Below are 27,350 nucleotides of genomic sequence, written 5' to 3'. Positions count from 1 at the left end.
TTGATTATTGTAACGACGTGTTTTTGTCATTATGGATAAGCCAATGGGGAAAGAATTTGGAGCAGAATTTTTTTGACTAGTAACTTGGAAAATTTGAGTCTAGAACAAATTTGGATGAAATTTGAGTCAAATGAGGTCTGAAGTAATCCGGTAATGGATGGGTGGTTAAATTATGAGTTTGATAGCTTGGGTTGTTAGCCAAGACATTAACGAGCCTATACGGCTTTACGGAATCGAATTCGAACAAATAGAACACCCGTAATGGATCTTGGCTTGAAGGATTGATTTTAGAACGTCATGATCTAAGGATGTGTTGCAAAATGGGGATTTGGGATGCGAGTTACAAGTTTCTGTCCCTGTGCAACCCACCACAGCGGAATTATTCTCATATGACGGGATAAGTGGCACCATGGCGGGACAGTCGTGAATTTAAACGGGAAAAAGTCTCAAAATTATTTTTACTTCTCCCACTTCGTTCTTGAGAAACCAGAAGTGACTTAGGGCGATATTCCTTCAGTTTTCCACCAATCTTCGTGCTAAAGGTAAGTTAATCGCTCTCCTAACTTGTATTTTGATTCTTAGATCCTAGAATCTATGATAAATATCTTAGGGGAGGGTTCTTGGCCTGAATTTAATTGTGGAAAAAATCCTAGTTGGGGGGAGGTGATCATGAAAGTGGTCAAGCTATAACTCGGGTATTGTAAGCCAAAGGTTTATTGATTTTTGTATTTCTTATTTGATTTTAGACCAAGAATAAGCCAAGAAATTTTGGAAAGGAAAAAGTCCAGTTCTTTAGAGTTTGTAAGGCTTGATTTCGAGGTAGGTGGTGGTTTAGTTTTCCGTTTGTGCTATATGTGCCTATTAACTGCAATTGATGGTATTGCATGCATGTATATGACTGGGAAGATATAATAAACTTGATGAAATGACTAGTCGTGAATAATTGCATACAATGAACCTGTTACTTAGTTGTGCAAGTATATGAACTATTTGTTGTAACTGTAATTGTGATTATAGTTGTGATATTGGATCGGATGTCACGTTTTGATACACATACTAGATCGGGTGTCACATTTCGACACATATACTGGATCAGGTGTCACGTATTGGGTGTCATGTTTCAACACATATTGGATCGGATACCACGCCAGTACAAACTAACAGTTTGGGTATAGGTTCTATGAGAGGACCGTTATTGACTGTGATATTTGAGATTGACACTGTGAAACTGCATAATGCTGATGAAATGATAATTGGTAATATGTGTCCACATATACTTGTATTTACTATATTGTAGTTACTTGTGCATGTTTCACTACTTTCTTCAACAATGGAAAGTTATATGATATTTTGTTGTATTCTTTATTTTGTCTTGCTTATCTTTATGTATTTTTATCATTATCAATTTATCTAACTTGGTTTTATAGCTTTGCATCGTTATCATTTAAAGGGGAGGGGAGGTGTATTTTATTGTATTCTTCAATTATTTTCTAACTTAACTTTTTACATTTGCATCATTAGCATTTAAGTAGGAAAACAATTATATCTTCTTGTATTCAACTTATGAAATAATTCATTCAATTTTGATTAAAAATGAAAACATTCACACACAAAGAAATTGGCATACGTAACACGTTTGTCAGAATTAAAAATGTGGATATTATGGTTCTTCTGTCTATCAATAATTAATGACATACAATCATACATTGCATGATAAATATGAAGAAGTAAATTATTATCTTGACAATAATGAGTCAAACTAATATTTACCGCAAAACTCCCTATAGAGTAATTATACATTATGATTGAAATGCTCAATTTTCTAATAAATACAACTCTGGAACATCTTTATTGAGTGAATGTAACTGTTATTGTTTATACTTAATAGTTCTAAGCAATATTTTTAAAATTACTAATTAGTTTTACTTGACTTATGGTTAGATTGTGTCTTTCTTTCTGAAGTTTTATGGTTTATTATATCAAAATTTTCAATGGATTATTGAATTTATTAAGAGAGTATCAAATTTTGACGATGACGAAGATTACGAGCTAACAATAGTATATTAAATATAACTTATAAGTGTGGTTTAAAAAGATAGTATATACAATCTTATTACTATCTTAAAAGATGAAGCAAAAAATTATTTTTTAAAAGAAAATAATAAAAATAAGGAACTAACAAAATACTAAAAAAGCATAACAAAATATTTTTAAAAATAATAACTATAATAAAATATCATAATAATCAAAATAGAAGAAATACTTAACAAATAGTAAAAAAAAAAAAAAAAAAAAAAAAACTAGTCTACAATCTCATAATTAGTATATTTGATTTGACCAAAGCACGTAAAGGTCAACAGCGCGTCAACAAAGTGCAGCCCAACATCTTCAGTCCTTTGACTTTCATTTCTAGTACAATTTTATTAAAGCTTTTTAGAAATTTTATTTTTCTTTAACATCTCTCCCTAATAGCTCTTATCTATTTTCCTTTTACTTAATTAGTTATTCAAATTTAATTTTAATTAATCTAACTTTTAGCTATTAATTAATTACTACTATTTTATTTTATTATTTTGTTTAAGTAATACTTACATGAGTCAAATTAGTGGTTTAATACTGTACGTTTTTTTATCAAATAGTATCAGATAAAATAACACGATATGATTAATTTATTAGAATGTATACTCAAAATTTAAACAACCATTAATAAATATACGATGAGTTCCAACTTCCATATTGTGCTCATTTTTAGATGTAATATTTTTTTTAGTTTTTGAAATTTATGGAGTCTCAATTAAATTGGTTCACGCACTGCAGAACCTATTTGGGGGTGAAGCTTCCAATAAGATTTTCACTATATTCAGAACTCAAAGTTGAAAACTTTAATTAAAAATAAAATAATCTCACCACTGCATCACAATTCGTATCGACAGATGTAATATTTTTGAATATGCTAGGAAGGTTGTTAGAAACTTTACAGCCTTGACTTAGACAAGAATTAAGACCAACAGAAAAAGGAAAAAAAAGACAGGAAACTTCAAGTAGGGTACCCATGTTAAGAAAATTATGTCAACTTTAATATGTCATATTGAGTTTTTATTTCTTTTATTATTGGAGGAAGAATTAGGTGAATTCAGCTTTCTGAGTCATTTTCACCTTCCATCTCCCTTATTCTTCTTTCTTTTTTAAAAATATGTCTAAAAGTAATTGTTTGAGTAAATCACTTTCTTTTTGTTTCTCAAGTAATTTATGAACCTTTTAAATAAATAAGAAAAAAATTATTTAATTATATTCCTTTATTTATCATATTTTTTATTACTTTCATCTATTTTTAAAAAATTCAAAAATTCCTTCTTTTTTATCTGAATACATTAATTTTGATTCATAAATTATCTCTATGTTCAATGTATCATGCTTTAAATGTTACCTCCTGATACATAAAATCCTAATTAATAATGTATTTGGATTACTGAATTAATGTATCTGAATTACCATATTTTTAAGAAATTTCTGAAGAGTATAAAAAAATGGTAATTAGCCCTTTACCCTACATGATTTATATAAATTTTACTTTAAATAACAATTCAAAGATCTTTTTTGCACAAGCTGATGCAAATTTATGGGGAAAAAAATATTATAAGATGATAAACTAATATAAAATATTATGTAAAGTTGAAAGTATACGAGCAAATATATTAGACTTGAAGCTAACGTTTGTTCGAAAGAATAACTTATTAGAGGCTATATTTATTGGACTAAACTAATTCAGAGATATTCTTCGTTAGTGTTTGATCATATATTTTGAATCAAATTTTAAAAAATTATGTTTAAATTCGTACCTATTTGTTCATAGATTTTGTATCCGATTTTGAAAATCCGTCTTCAAAAAATTTAAAGTTTCAAAGTTTTGGAATTTTCATTCACAAAACTTCAACTTTTTCCAAATAAAATACATGTCTAAATACAACTCGCATCAATCAATAAAACTATATACAGAAAAGAATAACAGTATTAAAAATATAATAATTGACATTAAAAGATATGTTATATATATCTAAATGATTTAAATAAAGATTATACCTCATATATGTTATTGTCCATTGTGTCTCACTTGATCTTTTTTTTCAAACGAAAAGAACAAACTTAACTTAGAATCTTGAAATTTCAATTATACCATGTAAATTGAGATAAAAAATAATTAAAAATTATAAATCTCTGTCCATGTGAAACTCTAAAAATTTTGCGAGAAATGATGCGATCCTATTCGTTCTCTAATTCTTAGGTATGTCCAGCGACCATGAAATAAATATAAAGTGAACATTTTTGGTGGTAAAGCTAAAAATACGTAAGAATAGATCAATATGTTCTTTAATTTTATAATTTTAAATATGTCATGTAAAAAATTAGAATTAAAAAGTTTTCTAAAAAATAAAGAATTTTTTTTCCAAAGGAGGCTATAAAAGAAGTAAGATAAACAAAATGAAACGAAGAAAATAATAGATAATTTAGAATTTCATCAGTTAGAAAAAAAAATTGTTAGCCAATTTAGTTTGGATGTAAAGTCTGCTTAATTTTTTTGCGTCTACGTGAAGTCTCATGGATTTAGTTATAGAGTTCAATCAACAATTAAGCAACTATATGAATTTAGTTAGAATGATCAATGAACAACTAATAAACTACATCACCCCAACCTTTTTTATTCTTTTTATAATATATCTTAGGACTCTCTTTTCATGTAACCAAAAACGAAAACCTATAAACATTAATTGTTCATATATTTTTCTCTTATCATATATTTTAGGATTTCGTAAATATTATTTTTAAGATTATAGTCAATATTAATTAAAAAAATTAAATAATAATTTGAGAAAAATTGTAAATGACAATTTTATTTATTATACAATTTTTAATAAATGACAAAAAGTTCAATCAATATGTTAAGGATCTTCTTACTTTTAATATAACATAAATAGATAAAACAAACTTCTAAAGAAATCTTTCCTAACTTTTTCGCACTTAATATTTACACCAAACTTATAAGACGTAAAACATGTATCTTTATATACGCACATATATAGTTATCACTTATAATTAATTATATTTGATTGGTATATATATTTTCAATTTAGATATTTAATTACTAAAGTTATGTTACTTGATTTAAAATGAACATCAAATATGTGTAAGAGGGAGCGCATGCAGATGGGAAAGAAAGGGGCAGAGCTAGGAAGTATGACAACTTCATACACCAAATAAATGAAAGAAAATTTATTTAAAATATCATCTTTATAAATATGACAATTTCATATTTATTTATTAATGAAAGAAATCTGTACAAAATAATAAGAATAATTTTATACGTACCAAATTGAGTGATACATTTTCAATTTTTCACAGATTCAAAATTCAATGCAGAAGTGCACTCAACTGTCCAATACCATTATCTTAATTAATAGATAAAATAGGTTAAATATAAAAAGCAATGAAATTTTGATAATAAAATTTAGGTATAAGATTCTCGCATAATTTTAAAGCGTAATAAGATTTTCGCATAATTTTAAGGTGTAAATAATTCAAAAAAAAATAAATTCAGAAGAATATATATATAATAATCCTCTAATAATGTAGATATATAACTATCAATTTCATCATAGTTCAAAAAAAATCTTATGCCTTTTTTTTCATTTTTTTAGTGAAAATTCTAATTCCGTCGATATAAAAATACCTACATAAAATCACACACACCACGAGTTTAGAACTTGATGGCAAACTTGACAACACCAAGATTTGTAGTGAAACAACGTGTCTTCCACCAGATCATGATATATAAGAATTATAGGAGCAATAAATACCATTATATTCTGCTTGCTCTATCATCATTTATAATTGTTGGTGGAGAAAACATTCAATTAGAGAAAAAAGAAAGAAAGAAGAAGAAGGGAATGGTACAGAGTAAGTAAAAGAAATAAAAACTCAATATTGGAGTGTGATTTGTTTGGTGTTGTCTCAAAAGTCAAAACCAAAACTAACCACAATCAATATTCTTGTGTTATATTTTCCCACTATATATTCAATTTTAGCAAATATATACTTTCTTTCACACCATATTACCTAATCACAATCAATATTCTTGTCTTATATTTTCCCACTATATATTCAATTTTAGCAAATATATACTTTCTTTCACACCATATTACCTAATCACAATCAATATTCTTGTCTTATATTTCTCAATATATATATTTTTTAATTTTTTATCTTGTGTTCGATATTTGTATTGACGTCCGATTAATTCGGATTTGCGCCGTGTCGAAACGCTTCCTATCAAGGATTTTTTCACATCTAAGATTCAAATTCGAGACTTCTGATATATTAAGGGAGGAATAACCTTTTTTTCTTTCTCATCCAATACATTAATTATAATTTGTACCCTTTTCCCTTAATAATATAATATTTTTATGAGAAAAATAGTATTAAAAATAATAATATATCTATCTTGATTTATTAAAATGAATAAATAAAAAAGAATAAAACTAGAAATGTGATGTTTTTATGTTATCGATCTAGATCGGACATTAATTCTTGATACCTACGTGGTGACGACGTGGTCTACTAATGATCATAATTATATTATATGTTTGATTTGCAATTTTTAATATTGCCTCGATCTGTTTTATAAACTAATCAATAAACTTATTGCTATTAAAATAAAAAATTGGTTAAGTGTATCAGTAATAAATTATAATCATGCAACATAGTTAAGTATGTCTGGAGCCTAAGAGAGTTTAATGATGATTGAAATATTTTAACCATTAGGCGATGGTCAAACGTTTTTTCCTTGGGTCAAACTCAAATTAGTTTTATATTAAAAAAATATTTTGAAGATTTCTTTTCGGATTTGACTGAATTATACTAATTTTTTTTTTTGTGATTTATGATATTATATTAATGCAGTTACAAGGGTAACTATATATATACATATATATATACTACTCCATTCATCTACTTCACACCACTTTAAAAAAAATATTTATTAATGATTTATTAAACTAAATCAATCTTATTAATTACACTGAAAAGCAAATTTTGACTTATCTCTTAATTTGTTAAAATAGATAATTAAAAAAAATAATTTAATATAAGGATCAAACAAAATAAAACGGAAAGAATAGTAACCATGTGATTTTTAATTTAAAGTGACAGTATAAAAATCTTTGGATTTGCATGGAAAAATGTGGACGGACCAAATTAAAAATTGGGATATTATATATCCACTATACGTCCGTGATATGGTTAAAAAAAAATCTAATTATAGTCGACGGATGGATTAAGTAGTAATTAATTATAAGTAGTAGTACTAATTAATTTTGAAAACATTTCCAATGTTCTAAATCCTTGATGAATATTTGATTTTTTAAAAGTTGAAATTAAAAGGTAAAATTCAATTTATCCTTCACTTTTCATTTTCTGAAAATTAACTTAACTCGATTTTGATTTTCAAAACGAGATTAAATGCAAATTTTATTATTTAAATAATAGAATTTTGAGAGTAAGAACTTAAATTAAAAAATATTGCAAGTTGTAAAATATATATTCTTTGATTTATAAAGATAATTAATATATTATATCTCATATACGATACTAGTATTATGAATATTTGAATTTTGTTAAAGTTGGAGTTAAAAGGTAAAATTATATTTAGTTATAATTTTTTATTTTTGCCAGAGCCAAGCAATTATCAATGGCGCCTTTTTCTATGATGCCAAAATTAGCTTACCAAATTCTTGATTTGTCTTCATTCTGCCCCCATTTGCAAGGAACAAATCAATAGTCATGATCCATGAGAAAAGAAAAAATAGTTAGTGCTTATATATTTCGACAAATATTACGATTCAATTAGTGAGAAAAAAAAATAATTAAGTTTTTATATAAAAAATTATAAAGCTTTTCAATACTTTTAATGAGAATTTGATTCTTGCCTTGTATTTTTTCAGTGAGATGATTCAGTGAGAAATAAATTAAAAAAAACATATTTTATAACTTAAATTTTTTATTAATTCACAGTGGATTTTTTTTATTTCTAGTAATGTGTGAGTTTATATAATACTTATATTTATACCTCTTTTCATTGTCCCCCTTCTTTATTTCGTGAAAATTTATATAATAAGTGTGAGTTTAATTTTGGGTGTCCCCCTTCTTTTATCTCCTTACCCAATCGATCCAACGATTTTCTAAAATTAATAAAGAGCTAGACCTCACTGAGACACCTGACAAACTGTCTTTTATTTGTTAGCATAGTATATGTCAAGGGTAAGTTGTTTGTATTGTCATAACATATTTAACCAGTAGTGGATGTAGCTTCTATATATATATATATAGGGAACATGGATATATATGTAAGAAAATTTTAATAAATATTATGTTTTGAATCTTTAATTTTAAAGTATAGTAAATAATTATGTTCAGTGTTAAAAATTTAGGTCTAACGTGCCCATCAAAAATATAGGACCACTTTGTTATAAGTAATTACAGATGTTTTGCCAGTTCTTTATTATCACTTGTCTGGTCTTGAACATCACCAGCTCACTCACAAATGGCATATTCAAACTTTGGGTCCTCCTCTTTGTGACAATATTGGACAGTTGTTTAATTTGGTAATAATTAAAAAAAGAAAAGAAAAACTACATATGAGGTATAGTTGATCGACACTCAATGATGTGAGGTTTTTTGGGAAAATTAAAATTGTGCGGCAGGCTTTGTCCAAAGCGTACAATGCAATATATAATTATATATCACACTATATTAAAAATATCTTTAAATTATGTTAGCCCAAAAAACTAATACTAGAGTCAATACATAGTTCATCGAGATAAGTATGAAAATGATAGATTATTAGCGTGAGGCTTAACTTAGTGCTTTTTTCTTGTCAACGAGCCGATTTACTACCTTTAATTTGCTCATAGCTTTGGAGGCGCATAAACAAAAAAGTAGCAGTCGAATTTCCCCTCACATAAATTTTTTGTTGATGTGAGTGGTACATAGTTAATATATCTCTAGATAAGCCCATGATATGACGGTTAAATTGGAACTTAGTTTGATGAGAAGATTGTTAGATATGCGAATAAAGTCTCATATTAATATTAATAGTTGTTTCTAATTGTGAATTCTTTTAGAGAAAATATTGTGGAAGATTGATCCAAAGACAACAATATAACACCATACTAGATCGAGTATCTTTGAGATGTTCCAACAAATATAAATATATACTAATTCTTTTAACTTCCCTTTGTATTTTTACTAAAGAAGTTCCATAAATGAAACTAAAATTTTGATGGTAGAGTATATCTGGCCCAAAGTTTTCATCCACATGCCTTTTTTTTTTGTCATTTAGGTGTGTTTCTGTTTAAATGTGAAATAAAAAAAATAGTTTAATTAGAGGTAAGATACTCTTTGACACTAAAACGTGCACTGAATGAGTGGATCGAAGAGATGCCTGTGCGAAGTTCACTTGTGGTGTGCGAAGCCACCTGTCTGTCGTTTGGGTTTGGTAGCTAGTAAAGAAAGTTACTGTCGGATACATTTTATTTTGCAATATAATGAATTTTATCATATTTTGTTGTGTTCAAATATATGTATTTTGGGATACATGAAAATCAAAATTATGTGTAATTTGTTTTAAATATATTGTATTCAAGTGAATTCAGATATATCTGTAATACATAGACATATCTCGCTCGTCTTCCTCCCATCTCACTTGTCACTCTCCTATTTATCTGGTATCCTAGATAAATGTGAATCACACCAGATGCATACAAATAAATGTATCTAGTGTGATTCGCGTGTATTCGGGATACATGACTATCTCGCTCGCCTCTTTTCCTATTTTTAGCATATCTGATAGCAAAAATACATGTATCTGGGTGTGTCTTCCTTAATATATGGTAGAAAACTCTTAATTAGAGGTAAGATACGTAATTATTTGAAAGTATAGGTCGAATTAGTTTATATGGTATAGATAAATGTCTAATAAGGTAGTTTTCTCTTTTCGTTTCAATTTGATTAATCTATTTTAATTTGTTTAAAAAAGAATGAGCCTTTTTTTGTAATTTTTAAATATTAGCTTTCCACATGGCATATTTAAGACCATAAGATTAAATGATATTTTGGTATATTTGAAGTTGTATGGTTAACATCTCTGTTAAAGGAATTGGGCAATGAAGTGACTACACCAGTGATTGTACATAGTGATAGCAAGTCTGCATTGCAAATTGCAGCAAATCCTGTGTTTCATGAACGAACTAAGCATAGAGAAATAGACTGTCATTTCATCAGGTAGAAAATTCAAGAAGGATTGATCAAGACGGTACACGTAAGCACCAAGGAGCAACTACCAGATGTGTTGATCAAGAAACTGCCACGACCACAACATGAGTTTCTAGTAGGCAAGCTTGGTATACTGAACATTTTCATACCTATCAGCTTGAGGGGGAGTGATGAAATAGGTGTAACATAATGAGATGAAGTGGAGGATAAAAGTGTCATTTTCAGAAGTTAGTTACATAACCAAAAAGTTGGTTAGTGAAAGTTGTTAGTATGAATTAGTTAGCAAAGTTTGTTAGGGAATTAGTTAGATGACAGCTGTGCAATAGCATAGAATAAATACTCCATGATGTATCATATTTTTGTTTAAGCAATAAGATTCATTTTTCCTTCTCTTCTTAGCTTAGCTTTTCTCTAATGGCTGTCAATGGTAGTTGAGTAGCTAAAGTTTTTATCAGTGCCATTCTTTAATATAGCGTTCTCTTAGCGATCTAGTTTGAAAAGGTTTACTTAAGCTTACAAAATCGTGAAAGAGTTGTGAGTAAGTTATCGAGTATCTTACAAAAGTCTTAGTTGAAGCTAAGTTTGTGACAATAGTCATTATACACTTCACTTGGTCGTTTTTCCCCTCTTCCCTCAAAGCATAGTGCTCTTTCATCTTGTTTTTAATTAAAAATGAATTGTAGATGAGTCGGTTCAATTATCCCACATATCAATAATTTTTTAGTGTTTTATCCAATCTAGTTATTGAATAGGGGACAGTTATAAAAAGAGATGGAGAATTTTTCATTTGATCTTTAATATTATCTCCACAATAATGAGCTAAGCTAAGTATATGGCATTGAAATTCTGCCATCAATAAGTAGTTACGTAACTATAGCTCTCGAACATCTTTAAATGATTTTAGTAATTGTTATGGTTTATTGTCAACCGTTCTTAACCAATTTTATAAAATTAATATTAATTAATTTATTATAATGTTATATATTTCTTTCGAAAGGATTTGCAATTTATGGTGGATGCGGAGCCAACTGTCACAGACTTAGACTTCAACTAAGATCTCCGTACGACACTTGACAACTTACTCACGAATCTTTCACAATCTTGCAAGCTCAAGTGGGTCTTTAAGATCACATCACTAAGGAAATGCTAGATAATAAGAATGATAGGAGAGCTTTAGGAGAGCTTTTTATGAAGAAGACTAGTGTATTACTTTGGAAGAATGCTCTGTTGCTTGATTTATTGATTATTTACAAATGAATCGCCCCTTATATTTATACTATTCCTAAGGGGCTTAAGTGTAAATAAAAATTACTATACAACTCCTTCCATATTTACAAACTAGTCCCTCTTCTAGAATTCTCTACATAACTAGAAGATTCTAAGAAATTTCCATGCAAATCCATGGAATTCTAAAGTCTTCCAAGGGAATTCTCCACATGTCTCTAGAATCTTCCACTATGGACTAGCATTTTTCCAATGTAAGGCTTCCACATGGGCAACTTTGTGACATGTGGCACTTATGTGGCGTGATGATATGGCGGGTCGTCACACTCTCCCCCGCCTAATGTTGCGACGACCATGATGCATTGCTGCTGCATAATCTCTCGAATCTTATCTTCAAATAGCCACAAGTCCTCATATTGTTTTCGTGTAGCTTTCTCCAATGTTTTCCCCATCTAATAGACGTGGAACACGATAATGGCTTTTTGTCTCTGTCTCCCTCAAAACCTGTAATGGTTTCCAAAAATATCGGTCCCTCTTTCTTGAGCTCCTTCACAAGCTGTATGGACGATAGTTGAGTTTGTCCTTCCGTCTTTGGTGTGTTAACCAGGGGTACCATACAAGATCCCTCTTGATCCATAACCAAGAGTTGTTAGAGGTAGGGGTCGATCACCGTGTGACATCGCCGGAAGAACTCTTGCCCAAGAATTATATCAAAGATATCTAAGGAGGCGACAGTGAAGTTGGTCTTACCTTGACACTTGACCAATGTAATGTCCACTCCATGAGAGACGCCGCACACGACAGTCAATAGGGAATTGACCGTCTTCAGGCGGGTGTTTCTTAGACCATAGCTTAACCCCAACCTTGTTGCCGCAGACTTGGTCATGATGTTGGCTTCTGCTCCAGTGTCGACCATAGCACGAGCAGGTCATCCATTGATCGTGATGTCTACATACTGCACGATGTGATCCTTCGGCTTTCCTGATTATTTTACAATAGTACCGCATAGTCTAATCAGTCCCAATTGCGTCGTGTCTAAACCTTGTTCTTGACCTTATGCATCTTTTTCCTTCCATTCCCGTAAGATGACACCAAGGTTCTTCAGTTCAAGGCACTTTGCATAGCCATGCGGCCCTCCGCATATGTAACATCCATTCCCCTTTGTAATCTGTGACTTTTTATCAGCATCGCTTCGTCGTCCAACCGTCTTGCCATCAGACTTATAGGTGTCATGATTTTTGGGATGGGATTGTTGGTCTTTGCCTTCGCCACAATCTCCCCCACCTTGGTCATGGATACATTTTGTCTCCTCTCCTCTTTCTCGGTCATGCTTGTCATGCCTGAAGTCTATCAAAGTTTCGATTTACGTGATGACTTCATCGATAGTCCTGACTTGTCAACATTATAACTCTATCTTGGCCTAATTTTATAGCCCATTCATAAAGTGGAACAACATGTCTTGATCCGTGAGGTTGGGAATCTGAAGCGTGAGAGTAGTGGACTTCTTCACATAGGCCCTTATGCTACCTGACTGCTTCAGCTCCCTGAACTTGTGCTTCGCCTCATAAATGATGTTGTTGGGGAAGAAAGATTTCTTGAACTCGTCTCGAAACTAATCCCAAGTAGTGATAATGCATAGCCCCTCTCTATCTTCGACTCCTTTCGCTTCCACCACAGCATACCATCTCCGAGAGGTATAGCACGGTTATGTTGATCTTCATCTCATCACTCTTCACTTTGTTGCACTTGAAATAATTCTCCAAGTGTCAAAAGAAGTTCTCCACCTCTTGCGCATCTCAAGTGCCTTTGAACACGGGTGGCTTGGGAGCCTCAATCTTGGCCACCCTGTCCGCACTAGATGTCACGCATCTTCCAGCCTCAACATCTTCCTTTAGCATTTTCATCTCGGCCCGCATGGTCTCTATAGTGTTTAGTGCGTCCATGAGCCGACACTCTATGGATGTTATTGTCTCATTCATCTCGTACTCGACCGCCTTGCGCACATCCAACTCATTCTGGATGTTGTCATTCTCCTTAGGGGTGAATTCCTCCAAAGTCTTGAACTTGCCATCGAACTTGTTCAAGTGCTTGCCCAATATCTCTACGGCCTGCCGAGCAACATCTACCCTTGCGATCCACTCCATGCCGGGTGTGATGTCCACGGGCTCCTCACCTCGCTCATCGTCACTCACCTCAGTGGCCGAGGGTGAGTAGGATGTTAGGGCCTTGCTTGGTGTAGGCTCACGTGGCACCTCCTCATTCCTCTTAGAGTTCTTCTTTCTCCTATTGTACTTCCTTCCAACATCTTGATTGACATTGGTGGCGGTAGTGGCGTTGATGTCTCTCTCACTTTTCATTTCCCTTAGTAGCAACCTCACTTTGATACCATGTTGTCACGGACTTAGACTTCAACTAAGACCTTTGTACGACACTTGACAACTTACTCACAAATTTTCACGATCTTGCAAGCTCAAACAAGTCTTTAAGACCAAATTACTAAGGAAATGCTAGATAGTAAGAAAGACAAAAGAACTTTTTATGAAGAAGACTAGTGTATTACTTTGGAAAAATGCTCTGTTGCTTGATTTCTTGATGATTTACAAATGAATCGCCCCTTCTATTTATACTATTCCTAAGGGGCTTAAGTGTAAATAAAAATTACTATACAAGTCCTTTCACATTTACAAACTAGTTCCTCTTCTAGAATTCTCTACACAACTAGAAGATTCTAAGAGCTTTTAATGCAAATTCATGGAATTCTAAAGTCTTCCAAGGGAATTCTCCACATGTCTCTAGAATCTTCCACTATGGACTAGCTTTTTTCCTATGTAAGGCTTCCACATGGGCAACTTTGTGACATGTGGCACTTATGTGGCGCTTATGTGGCGTGATGATATGGCGGGTCGTCACACAACGATCTCATAATAAGTATATTTGACTCATATTTATATTTTTGTTCTTTCCCTTTCAATGGGAAAAAAAATAAGAAATTGAAAACGAAAATATGCATACATTGATTTTAGGGATCCCCCATGAATAGAAAATTTTAAGAGCCCGTTTGGATTGGCTTTAAGTTGGTCAAAACCAACTTAAAGCCCCTTTTTAGCTTTTGGACGTGTTTGCCTAATGCTGACTTTAAGCCATAAAGTTCTTAAAGTCAGTCAAAAATGAAAAGTTAGAATTTCTAACTTTTTTTTTCCAAAGTGCTTAAAGTCATTTTCTTTGACCATGAAAATTACTTTTATATCCCTTATATTTTAACTAAATTTCCAAACTACCTTTTTTTATTCTTTTAACCCTAAAATTGACATCATAAACACTTTTATCCAAACACTCAACTGCTTATTTATAAAAATAACTTTCAGCACTTTAAAGTTCTAAAAGCACTTCATACATAAAAATTACTTTTTTAAGCCAATCCAAACGGGCTCTAAATATGAAAGCTACTCATTCAGTGGAAAAAACAGTGGAGGCTTACCGAACAAAGCAAATTCGCCAGTTTGTTATTCATTAGGGCCTTTATTTTTATGATTTGTTTTTATAATTAAAATATATTTAGGGTTATTTTTCTTCACATAATTTATAAGAAAACTTACAGAAATTTCACTAGTTTGAAAGTAAATTACTTAAATATACTTGAGTTTGCAATATTATGAATTTTATAAGATTTTGATAGGTCCAGATATGTCCAAATACATGTATTTTGAGATATATCGGGTCATAATTAGATGTAATTTATTCTAGATATACTGTATTCAAGTGAATTCACATGTATCTGGGATACATAGACAAATATCTTTCGCCTCCCTTCCATCTCTTTTATATCTGATATACATGACTATCTTATTCACCTCCCTCTTTATCTCTCTCGCCTCTCTCTTTATTTTTAGTTTGATAGCAAAAATACATGTATTTAGATGTTTCTTTCTCATTATATAATAGTAAATTCTTAATTAATGATAAAATAGATAATTATTTGAAAGTATAAATAAAATTACTCATGATATATGAATGTATGTCTAATAATTAAATAGTTTTTTCCTAAAACATGTTTAGTCCACTAAAGAGGGCGTTTGACCGAGCACGCAATAGTCATTAGTCAACAGCGCGTTCACAAATTGCAGCCTATATTCATTCCACTTCAGCCTTTGACTCTCGTGTTTTGGTGGTACGATTTTTTGCTTTTATTTTTAATCTACTTTTAAGCTTTTCAGAAATTCAAAGTTATTATCTAAATCTGTACTGTTATTTTCATTTTATAATTGGGTCTATATGATATGGTAAAAATCTTCTCTTATTAGACAGTACTAACGAAAATGCGTAAAACATTACCAAAGTAAATTGAAGAATACGACAATACTAGCACAATAATAGGGAGACTTCTATAAGAACGCAAATAAAGTGTTCTACTTCGACCACCACATTCTCCAATCTTAAACATGAATGGAAACAAATAATAAAACAAAGAGCAAATTAACTTTAAGTTGTTGGAATATCCAAATTATATTGCTTACATGAATAATATATAACATATACGTTTATGCTAGAACACATGCGATCATGCTAGAACACATAAACTTGCTGAAATTTAATTCGATAAATAACTCTTGAAGCGTGAGCAGATACCTTAAAGCGAATCCACAAGTTAGACTGCAATTTGCTGTCTTCTACAGTGATCCCAAGTTCACAGCCGAACTCTTCAATACTTGGGTGGGCAAGTATCCATAGAAAACTCTACTTCCATCATTTTTTTTATTAGGAGAACCCCAATTTATAGGAACCTTTTCAAATCTGAAACTGAAAAAATGTATTCTCTTTTTCTCCTAGGAATACGATTTTAAGTTTTAGTTAAATATGGGCACTGTAGGGACCACAAAATTAATTACTGAGACTCCCTATTATGGAAATAATTCAAATAATTAATTTGAATTATTCTAACCATAATAAATTATAAATCATTCCACTAGAAATTCGTAATTGCACTCATCTATTTATATTTCAAAATTCTTCATTAAACACTTATGTAATTCCCATGTTAAGATTACATATGTTAATCAATAAATTAGATTACTGATGAATTTAGCTTAAAGATTAATTTCCTTTAGAGCACTACTTAACTTATTTCATATGTCGGGTTCATAAATCCACCTACAAGGTTTAACACAATGAAAACTTATAAGCTTCTCAAAAAGGCATGTCATCAATCTCTATATCGAGACATGGATTCCATCAACTAACTTATTAATTCACCAAAATATATTATTATCATTCAATCTACCAGGCATATTGACCCATCTCAGAATCTCACATTTTAATAAATCAAAATGATAATTATATATATATATATATATATATATATATATATATATATATATATATTAGGATTGAGAATATAAGTACATTTAACAGTTTAGAGAATATGCTTTTGTCATTCAGTCTAAAATAACTATCTCTACTCGGTCATGTTCAATACATACAAAATACACTAGCACAAGAAGCTGGAACTATACCATTCTCATAATTAAGATAAATTACATATAATCTTGTGATACAATCATACCAATGACTTGTCCAATTTCCATCGTAGATTGTGAAAAAAAAACTTTATATTTATAAGAACTAATGATTTAATCCTCTGTGTATAAGCTAAAACTCTATACACTAAATCATCTACTATATAAGTAAATGATCACATAAATGAATATATGATCTATTAAAACTTTTATTAAAATTGAATAAACAATTGTTCTATAATAAATACTAAATCTAAACTCATGGTTAATAGTATATATCCCAACAATCTCCCACTTAGACTTTTAACCATCACAATTGTTATAATATACTATATCTAAATGCATAGTTAATAGTATATCTAAATCCATGATTAATAGTATATATCCTACCACAAGTAGGGTAGGTAGTAGGGGTGAGCATGATATGGTATATATCGAATTATCATACCATATCGAAAGTTTTGATATCGTGATTTTGATATTATGATATTTGGTATGGTATATGGTATATATTGGTATTCAATATGGTATTCAATATTTAGAAATAACATACCGAAATATCGAATACCATATCGAAGTATATACTTACATATATATATATATATATATATATATATATATATATATATATATATATATATATATATATATATATTATTATAATACTAACAAATATGCAACCTAGTATTAGTATAAACTAAATGTTTAGAAGTTAAAATTTTGACTACTCTATTTTGATTGAAATGTATTTTAAATGTAATTGATTAAAGAAATGAATTATTTATACTTTCTTTTGAATATATATTTCTACCATGTGTAATGTTTTTTTTTTTTTAACGGAAACAGACCCTACACGAGGCTCCCACCTCTCGTGCACAGTCAGGGGTTGAGCATTACCCCCAAGCCTTAACATAATAATAAAACAAAAAATACAAGGAGGGGGACATAAACCTTACCTCCGATCCTATGTTGGTTCATAAGTCGGCTAACCTACTAAGGTCGGCTAACTCATCCCCGTAACAAAAAAGAGCTAACTAGAAATAAAAAGCAGTAAATCTATGAGAGAACTTCTCCCGGTATAAGTCAACTAAGAAAACATTAATGAGGGAGACTCTCCCCTTCCATGAGAAGACAAGAAAGTAACCTACACTAGTCCTATTCAACTACGCTACGTACCATACATAGCTAAATTGAAGAAGAACAAGTATATGAACCTTCTATCTCGCATGGGGTGTGTAATGTTTTAGTATGATACAATTGAGATCATTTTTTGAATCGTCAAATTATATGAGTATATATTAGTGAAAGTTAACAAACTACGGTTATTGCTTTATCATACCGCAAAATATCGATACTAAACTTTAAAATACTTAATCATATCAAATTAAATTAATATAATAATAATATGATATTTTTAAAAATTGAACATCAAAATTACCTTATTAAAATTTCAAATATTATACCATACTTGGTAGGAAAAATCCATACCCCTGACAGCACTATAGTTAGTGGGTGCATAACCACCCATTGTATTTCACACAAACATTATCTTTTTGTTGTATTGGAATGACCAATGGCAATAAAACATGTGTTGTTTGTCATTTTGTCTGCAAAGCCAAAATCTATCCTGTGAATTATTATGGATTTTTCATTTTTGTGTAGAGACTAAAGAGTGAAGGTGAAAAAAGTAACTAGAGATGGAGAAGGATTCATTGAAATCATGTGGAGCGTTCATGAAAAAATTCACAATTCAACCAATTTGCTCTTCTTCAGAGGAACTCAAACTCCCTTTGAATGGTTTAACTTTTGCTGTGAAAGACATATTTGATATAGAAGGACATATTACTGGTTTTGGAAATCCAGATTGGGCTAAAACTCATTCTGCAGCAACAACTACTGCACGAACTGTTGTGTCTCTTTTGAAATATGGTGCTACTTGTATCGGTAAAACCGTAATGGATGAAATGGCTTATAGTATAAATGGTGAAAATTTTCATTACGGGACACCTGTTAATCCTGTTTCACCAGATCGAGTACCTGGTGGGTCTTCAAGTGGATCTGCAGTTGCTGTTGCTGCAAAAATTGTTGATTTCTCTTTAGGAACGGACACTGGCGGAAGCGTTAGAGTTCCTGCATCGTATTGTGGAATTTACGGTATTCGTCCTTCTCATGGAGTTGTTTCAACTGATGGAGTTATACCTATGGCACAAAGTTTTGATACAGTTGGTTGGTTCGCAAGGGATGCTCGTATTTTAAAGCAAGTTGGAAGAGTGTTGCTTCAATGTGATTCCAATTCAAATTTTCCAACTAATATTATTGTAGCAGAAGATTGCTTTAAACTTCTGGATTCTAAGACTAATCACCGATTGATTGAAACACTGGTTAATTCGGTTCGGAATTTATATGGAAGTGATGATATGATTAAATATGTGAGTATAGGGGATTACATTGAGGAAAATGTTCCGAATTTGAAAAAATTCATAACCACTGGAACTTGCAGTAATGATTACATTCCATCTTCTTTGCGAGGTCTTTCAGCTGCAATGCGGTTACTTCAGAAGTATGAATTCAAGGAGAATCACGGAGAATGGGTTAGTGATGTGAAGCCTAGTTTAGGTCCTGGAATAGCAGAACGCGTACAGGAGGCTTTGAAAACCACAGATGAAAACATTGATGAGTGCCGAACTGTGAAGGGTGAACTTGTAGCAGCTCTCACTGCTCTACTTGGGGATTCTGGAATACTTGCAATCCCAACTGTTCCTGGACCTCCACCAAAATTAAGAACCGAGACAACTGCGTTGGAAGGATTTCGTGCTAAAGCTTTTAGTCTTTTGTCAATTGCTGGAGTATCTGGATTTTGCCAGGTTAGCATACCTCTAGGTATACAAGATAATCTTCCTATATCAGTTTCTTTACTGGCAAATCATGGTTCAGATTGGTTCCTGCTGAATGTTGTTGAGGCAATTCACAATGTTCTTAACTTGTAAGAAACATAAGTTGACTAAAATAATTCGCTTATTTATAGTAATAAATTCGTAACATGTACCAAGGTCACATTTGTTTATTTATATACTGTGATCTTTAATTCATAACCATTTTCATCAATGCATTATAAGCTTGAAAGCATCATTGAGACTCTCCACAACATACTCATAACCGAGTACCCCGGAATTCATCAAACTCGTCCTGTGGAACTTGTATGCCAACAAAAACATTTGCACCAATTTGTCCCTTTTCAAAACAAATATGAAAAATAGATCAAATTACTCAAAAACAATTGTGAAAAGAGTAGATACTTGTACTATAATGGAACTTAAAGGTTCTAAGTAGCTACCTGTGCGCGATAATGGATCAAACTTATATTCCAACGCGGACTGAAAGCATCTACAGCCTTCGACAAAGCACCTGCCTTCTCGGGGAAAGTGAATCGACAAAGAAGCTCATTGTGAAGATTTGTTGATCTCATCCTCTCTATCAGAGCTTCAAGTTCGGATTTTGTTAGAAGAGCAACCCTGCAGATTAAATCAGAACACAAGATTTCGAATAAAAAGGGTTCATGAAAAGATATATTCTTGTGAACAAAAGAGTGAAGTCTGTTAAAATGAGCCAACGTCTCATTAAAAGATCAAGAGCCTTGCCTGTAAAGTACTAGAGCTTTTTCATTGCTAGAATCATATCTATACTTGAATTCAGTAAACCTCATCGTTGGTCCGACCTATGGTCCAATTTCACTAATAGTTATTATCTCATAAAGTAATCTTTCTTCTTGATTCTAACTTTCCTCAACAAAGACAGTGACTTTCTGCGATAGTAACTAATAGTTGAGTGACCATCTGAGGAACTAATAGAGATATAGTGATCAAAATGGCATATTAAGTGATCTATGTGACCTGTTTACAGAATCGTTTTAAGCTTCCGGGCTCTTCTGGCATAAAAGTAGCTAGCACAGCTTCGCGTTTCTACCAACATCTGCAAGTTCGCTTATCAATCTTAGTCTGTCAAAGTTCATATTGACTCCACTTGTTATTGCTACCACATTTTCATCCTTGTGGCCATAGTACTTGCAGTATGCCTCAGCTCCTGCAAGTGCAAGTGCACCTGCAGGCTCTAATATGCTCCGTTTCTCTTCAAACACATCCTACTAAAAAAAAAAGAAGCAAGTTTCTGTCATGTCTAATAAACTAAAATTCAGATAAGAAACCAGTTATTTTGAAAAGAGATAATGGTAAGACACATCTGAAGGTTGAAGTATTACTTTTTGCGAGTATATATTTGAACTATTACGTGTTTGCATTTCCTACCAAATTATAACCCACCATTTGTCAAAACACACCTTGAAGCTGACTAGGCCAAATGTTTGAATACAATAGTCAAAAGACTCATGACAACTTAATTTCATCCACATGACAACTGACTCATTAATTTCGAAGCGTGTTTAGATAAATAGTTGGTAATAGTTCAGGTAGATAGAGAACACAAACACGTGATAGTTCAGGTATGAAGCTCGCAAAAAAAGAGTGATACATCAGGTGAGTGTTTTACCATTATATAAAGAGAGATATTAACTAAAATTGCAATGGTCACTCTAATTGAGGAGAGCATAAACTAAAGGCATTGAAAGATTTGGTTTTCAACAATACTAATGGTAAAAATCAAGCAGATAAAATCATAGTTGTTGTAATCCAAAAGATTGGCTGCTAACCTTTATCGATGCACATATAGCATCGCGATTAACTAGGACCACCCCGTCTATTAGTTCCTTACATAGACGGAAAGTTTCTTCACCAACAACTTTAACAGCTACGCCATCTACAAAATTTCCAACTTGATCCAGTATGACTCAGTGACCATAGTGCAATGACATTGCCATTGCATTTGCATCAGATGGCTCAACTCCTATAATCTTTATATCAGGGGCAACCCTTTTCATATATGCAGCAGTACCAGCTATAAGACCACCTCCACCAACGGGCACAAATATCGCGTGAATTTTTTCTTTGAGTTGGCGATTGATCTCCATACCTATTGTACCTTGCCCTGCTATGACATGTGGATGATCGAAAGGAGGGATGAATGTTCGGCCTTCCTCTTCAGCCCTCTTTTTGGCATATGCTTGCGCTTCATCATACGCGTCTCCCATGAGAACAACATTACCACCTAATCTCTTAACTGATTTCCACTGCTCATTTGGTGAAAAACGAAGAAAAAAAACAGTGTTTATAATAGACAATGAGTTTAGACCTAGTTAAACAGGACGGGCTATTTATGGAAAGCCATAAAATCGGAGAAGAGCTTGTTGAATTTTGAGAGATACACCTCTGCCCGGTAAATTAAGGCTAATATTTTTGAATATTTGTTGAATTGTGTGTGCTTGATAATTCTTGAATTTGTAGGAGTTAGTCCAATGACTTGCAATTCTTTATCTGCTACTATTAGTTTTGGACTTTTATGTTTTCTTGAGCGTTTGATGCTAGTTTTTCTCATACTGGTTGATGTTTGCACTATGAGACATAAGTGTTAGATTATCACTAGTGACTAGTGTGAATCTCTTTTTAATTTGAGTAAATTTTGTGACGTTTTTTCTCCTGATATTTTGTACCATTTCTCCATATTTAATTAAGGGAAAAGGGTCTGATATATCAATCAACTTTGTCTGATAAACCCATAAAAATGGCTCATATATACCCCTACGGTTATAAAAATGAGTCACATATATTCTTTTTCTCTAACGGAGGTGAAAATAATAAGTATAATTTTTTTGGGGGATATATTTGATCCTTCTCACACATTTTTTACTTCTTTGATTTAACGGTTAATTTGAATTTATTATTTTGATGGTTAAATTTATTTTTTACTGATTTTCTTGCAAAATTTATTATTGATGCCCCCAAAGAAATTTACAAATACAAAAACAAAATTTAAATATAGCCGCAAAAAATAGCTTTAAATTACAATATAGCCACAAAAATATTAGTTTTAAATTTTTTTCTTACTTTTTTCTCTTTTACTATTCACGCTTCTTTCTTTTTATTTCTCATATTTTACACTAAAAATTGAAATAAAATAAAATAAGAATAAAAAAACTCAAATAATGATAATTAAAGAAGTCAAAATAATTTGTGTATAAAAAATCATATATACCCCTACATGATTTTTTTAAAATTTAAAAATATTTTTTCACTTCCGTTAGATGAAAGGGTATATGTGAGCTACTTTTGTAACGATGAGTATATTAGTACTAAATAGCAAAGTTGAGGGGTATATCAGACTCTTTTTCCTTTAATTAAAGATTTATTTTAGCCCATCAAAATTTGGGGTGATATCTAGCCAATTGGTCTATGAAAAAACTTGTCAATTTATATATATGGTCATAATAATAAAAAATAATACAACAACAACAACAACCCAGTGAAAATAATAAAAGATAATAATATTATTAAATACTAAAAGATTATAAAAGAACAAATAAAACAATTAAAATTTATTAAGAATCAGACGGTTTGAATTTTGATAAGTTTTTTAGCTTAGTTTAGTTTAACCCAATAACTTTTGAACAGGTCAATAATATGCTCATTTATTAACTCTCCGTCCATAAGAGTAAACGTACAGGTTGAAGATCTTCTCGTTTGAGCCAGACGTTAACTCCGAGCTTCTGTGAAAGCTTCGGAGCAAGCTGTAATGGCGATTCGAGTGCCACGTCATACACTCTCGTACCCAAAATGTCGATGAGATACTGAAATCCATTATCACCGCCAGTGACGGATGCAAGATTTTAATTTAGGGGGTTCAACATATAAAGAAAGGAAATAAGCAAAGAAAAATTAAAGCAGACGTCTGCTAAATTTTAACCCGCCTTATTTGCTCTTTTAACATTTCTTCCCATTTTTCTCTACACCGTCATCTTTTTTAAAAAATATAGTATTTTTTTTTAACTTTCACTTTGCACTGTCCTACTTTATTTTAAACTTTCTATTTTTTCTTTTAAATTAATACCCCACAAAAGATAAGTTTCTTAAAAAAGTGTGTATTGAATTATTAATATCATAATATATTTTTTTGAAATTGATAAAAAAAATAAAAAATATTATGATTTTAATAATTCAATATTTATACTTTTTTAAAAATAATATATTTTTAGTACTCAATAATAATAGTAATAATAACAAAAGATGTTGAACAACATCAATATATTAATATGTAGAATGATAAAAATATAGTCGAAAAGAACTCACTATGTAACTAGATAAATAATATATAAAATTTAACAAAACGAGATATGCATAGTGTGTTATTTCTTTTCTTTTGGTTGAAAAGTGTGTCAATATTGAAAATCAATTAGAAATTATAGAAATCTAGCTAGGGCTTTAAATTAGTGTGTGAGCATGAACAAGAGAGAATAGGAATATTTTTTATTCCAATTACACAAAAAAAATATATAAAATATTTTAAATACAATATTTAAACTTAAGTAAAATAAAAAACAATTAAGTAAATAACAAATATACACAAATGGGCTAACTATTTTTTGTCTATTCAGTCACAATTGCTCATTTGAGAGTGAGAAAGGCTCAAGCCCAACAACATATCTAAAGCCCAAAATGCACATTAAATAGAAAAGGGAGTGAGAAACTTTTTAAAAAAGACTTGAGCGAGAATCAAACTCGCAACCTTAGTTATGAATTGAACCCCCTTGACCGCTGAGCTATTCTTTTCAATTGTTCTAAGGGGGTTCACTAAAGGATATATATCCATAGCATTCAAATTTAACCTTCTATATACAACGTAATTTTTCAATTGAGGGGGTTCGGGTGAACCCCCTCACTCCCATGTAGTTCCGCCCTTGATCACCGCCATTACCTTTCACCGGATAATTTGGTATCAAGTACCCCGGATCGCACCGTAATGAACCCAAAGACACTACCAGCAATGGCACGGTCGAAAATGTTTTGTTGTTATTGGCAATTTTAACGATGTTGTTGCAGGCAATAATTGCAGTTGAAGGAGCGAAAGTCATAAGAGTTTCCATGTTGATTGAACTATGCAAGCAATGGATGTGTGTTTCGCTTTCACTTAAATAGGAAAAGACTTGCCATATTCAAAGTATGCTACCCCTAATAGCTGGCGTTTTGTGATGTTTCATTCTGAAATTTGAATTTTTTTTAGATTTTGGGTGTGTTTGGTATGTTCCTAGAAAATGTTTTATTCGAAAATAAGTTGGTTCTAACTTATTTTCTCATGCTTGGTTGATGAGTGACAAATAATTTTTCGAAAATATTTTCTATTGTTTGGTTAGTCAATGAAAATATTTTTTAGAAAATATCTTTTATTTTTTACTAGAGAGTAGAAAATATTTTTTAGGAAAATAATTTCTGACATGAAAATCAACCCTAGTAATTGACTCGGGATCCGACCCCAACACCTGAAATGGGTTCCAACTCGACTTTCAACCCAAGATTCGACTTTCAAATTTAGACTCGATCACGACTTTCGAATCGAAATCCGACCACACCCGAATCTAGACCTAACTTTCAATTATTTTTTTTAAAAATATTTTTTTGGGAAGGGGGTGGCTGGCAGGGGGTTGGGGTTAGGTGTGGGGTGAAAAAATAAAATTTTCAAAACTTGAAATATTTTTCAAAAATAAAATTTTATTTTTTTGTGTGGGGGGAGGGGGGCTGGTGGGGTGGGGAGTCGGGGTAGGAGATGAGAAAAAAAATGAAATTTGGAACATTTCCAAAAGTAAATTTTTAATTTTTTTTAGTGTGTTTCTGGGAGGGGGGTGGTAGGGTGGAGGGCTGGTAGGGGGTCGGGGTAGGGGGTGGGGTAAAAAAATTAAAACATTCAAAATTTGAATATTTTTCAAAAATAATTTTTTAATTTTTTTGTCGGGCAGAGGAGGGGGGTCGGTGAGGAGGAGGTGCCGACAGGATTAAAAAAATAAAATTTTGAAATATTTTTCAAAAAAATAAAGATTTTGTTTTTGGGGGGAGAGGGGTAGGGATGGGGTAAAAAAAAATATTCAAAATGTGAAATATTTTTTAAAAATAAACTTTTAATTTTTTCTTGAAAAAGAAATTTTAATTTTTTTGGAGAGAGGGGGGTCATGGTAAGGGTGGGTAAGAAGAAAACATTGTAATTTGAGGTTGTAAGAGAGTTTTGAAAAATGTTTTCCTTTATTTTTGGAAGGAAATCATTTTGCTTAAATTTGAGGAAAATTAGTTGATTTAGAAAATACTTTCCAAAACATTTAAGCCAATTAAATATGAGAAAATTGGAAATTCATACCAAACACACTCTTTGTTTTCAAAGTGAAAAAATGATATTCGAAAATTAAAGTGGTATTTGATCATGAATACAAATTAGAATTCTCTTTTTATTTTTTTGCGAATAATTAGAAGTGAAAACACCTTTTTCATTGTTTTTTTTAAATTCTTGAAAATTCTGAAATTCAATTTCAAGTTGAATTTCAAAATTTTATGGCCAAACATATTTAATAAGTATTAGTAAAATATTTATTCGTTATGAAAAAATTTATGTATTATTATATGTTGTGATTAGTTATATAAGCATAAGTAATACATATATGTATTAGTTATGCGACTTTCTAAATTACAAATCAAAAATCATATTTATTTTATAGCTACCAAATGTGATGTTACTTATGCGGGATTTAATACATGCATAATTCATCTTCAAACCAGCTATCAAGCGATAGCTGATTAATGTTATGCAGATATTAGTAATGCAAAAATTAGTTACGAAGGAATTTATATTATTATCTTATGCAAGGTTTAATTATTCATTAGGATATTAGTTATTATGGCCCCTTCTTGGACCCTGCGCATAGCAGGAGCTTTAGTGCACCGAGCTGTCATTTTTAGGATATTAGTTATTATACCTCTATAATACATAAAATAATACACAAATTTTCTCATAAATTATATAAGTATTAGTTAATCGAGTTTTTTATATTGTAAATCAAGCACCGTATTAATTTTATACATGAATATTTTACCTCCTAACCAACTACCAAACATCATATTACTTATTCAAAATTTAATACCTACGACCTTTTAACCAGCTACAGTAATTCAGGTATGGATTTGCCTTACATTAGTCATACTCTATTTGGTATTATGCTATGTATAATTAATACATGATTAATCGTGGCATTAGCAACGTAACAGGGGCTTAATGGATGCATTAGCATAGCTAAAGACACAATTGCCCCTTAAAACTTTTTCCACATCCCATATATCGTATTTGTGCAGAGTATTTTCGTAAGCAATT

The 27,350-nt window shown here is 31.1% G+C and overlaps 1 protein-coding gene and 1 pseudogene across 1 annotated transcript; one reads left to right on the top strand and one right to left on the bottom strand.

Moving 5' to 3' along the window:
* Window positions 1–18,669: 18,669 nt before the first annotated feature.
* On the top strand, window positions 18,670–20,081 carry LOC129877467 (amidase 1). Its single transcript, XM_055952972.1, has one exon. The coding sequence runs from the start codon at window positions 18,758–18,760 to the stop codon at window positions 20,045–20,047; it is 1,290 nt and encodes a 429-aa protein (XP_055808947.1). The 5' UTR covers window positions 18,670–18,757; the 3' UTR covers window positions 20,048–20,081.
* An 80-nt stretch (window positions 20,082–20,161) lies between these two features.
* On the bottom strand, window positions 20,162–25,086 carry LOC129875572 (threonine dehydratase 1 biosynthetic, chloroplastic-like; annotated as a pseudogene).
* Window positions 25,087–27,350: the final 2,264 nt, after the last annotated feature.

The sequence above is a fragment of the Solanum dulcamara genome, chromosome 12, assembly GCF_947179165.1.
Source record: "Solanum dulcamara chromosome 12, daSolDulc1.2, whole genome shotgun sequence".
NCBI classification, from domain to species: domain Eukaryota; kingdom Viridiplantae; phylum Streptophyta; class Magnoliopsida; order Solanales; family Solanaceae; genus Solanum; species Solanum dulcamara.
Note: the sequence above shows the minus strand (reverse complement) of the source record. Positions and strands in the feature narration are given on the sequence as shown.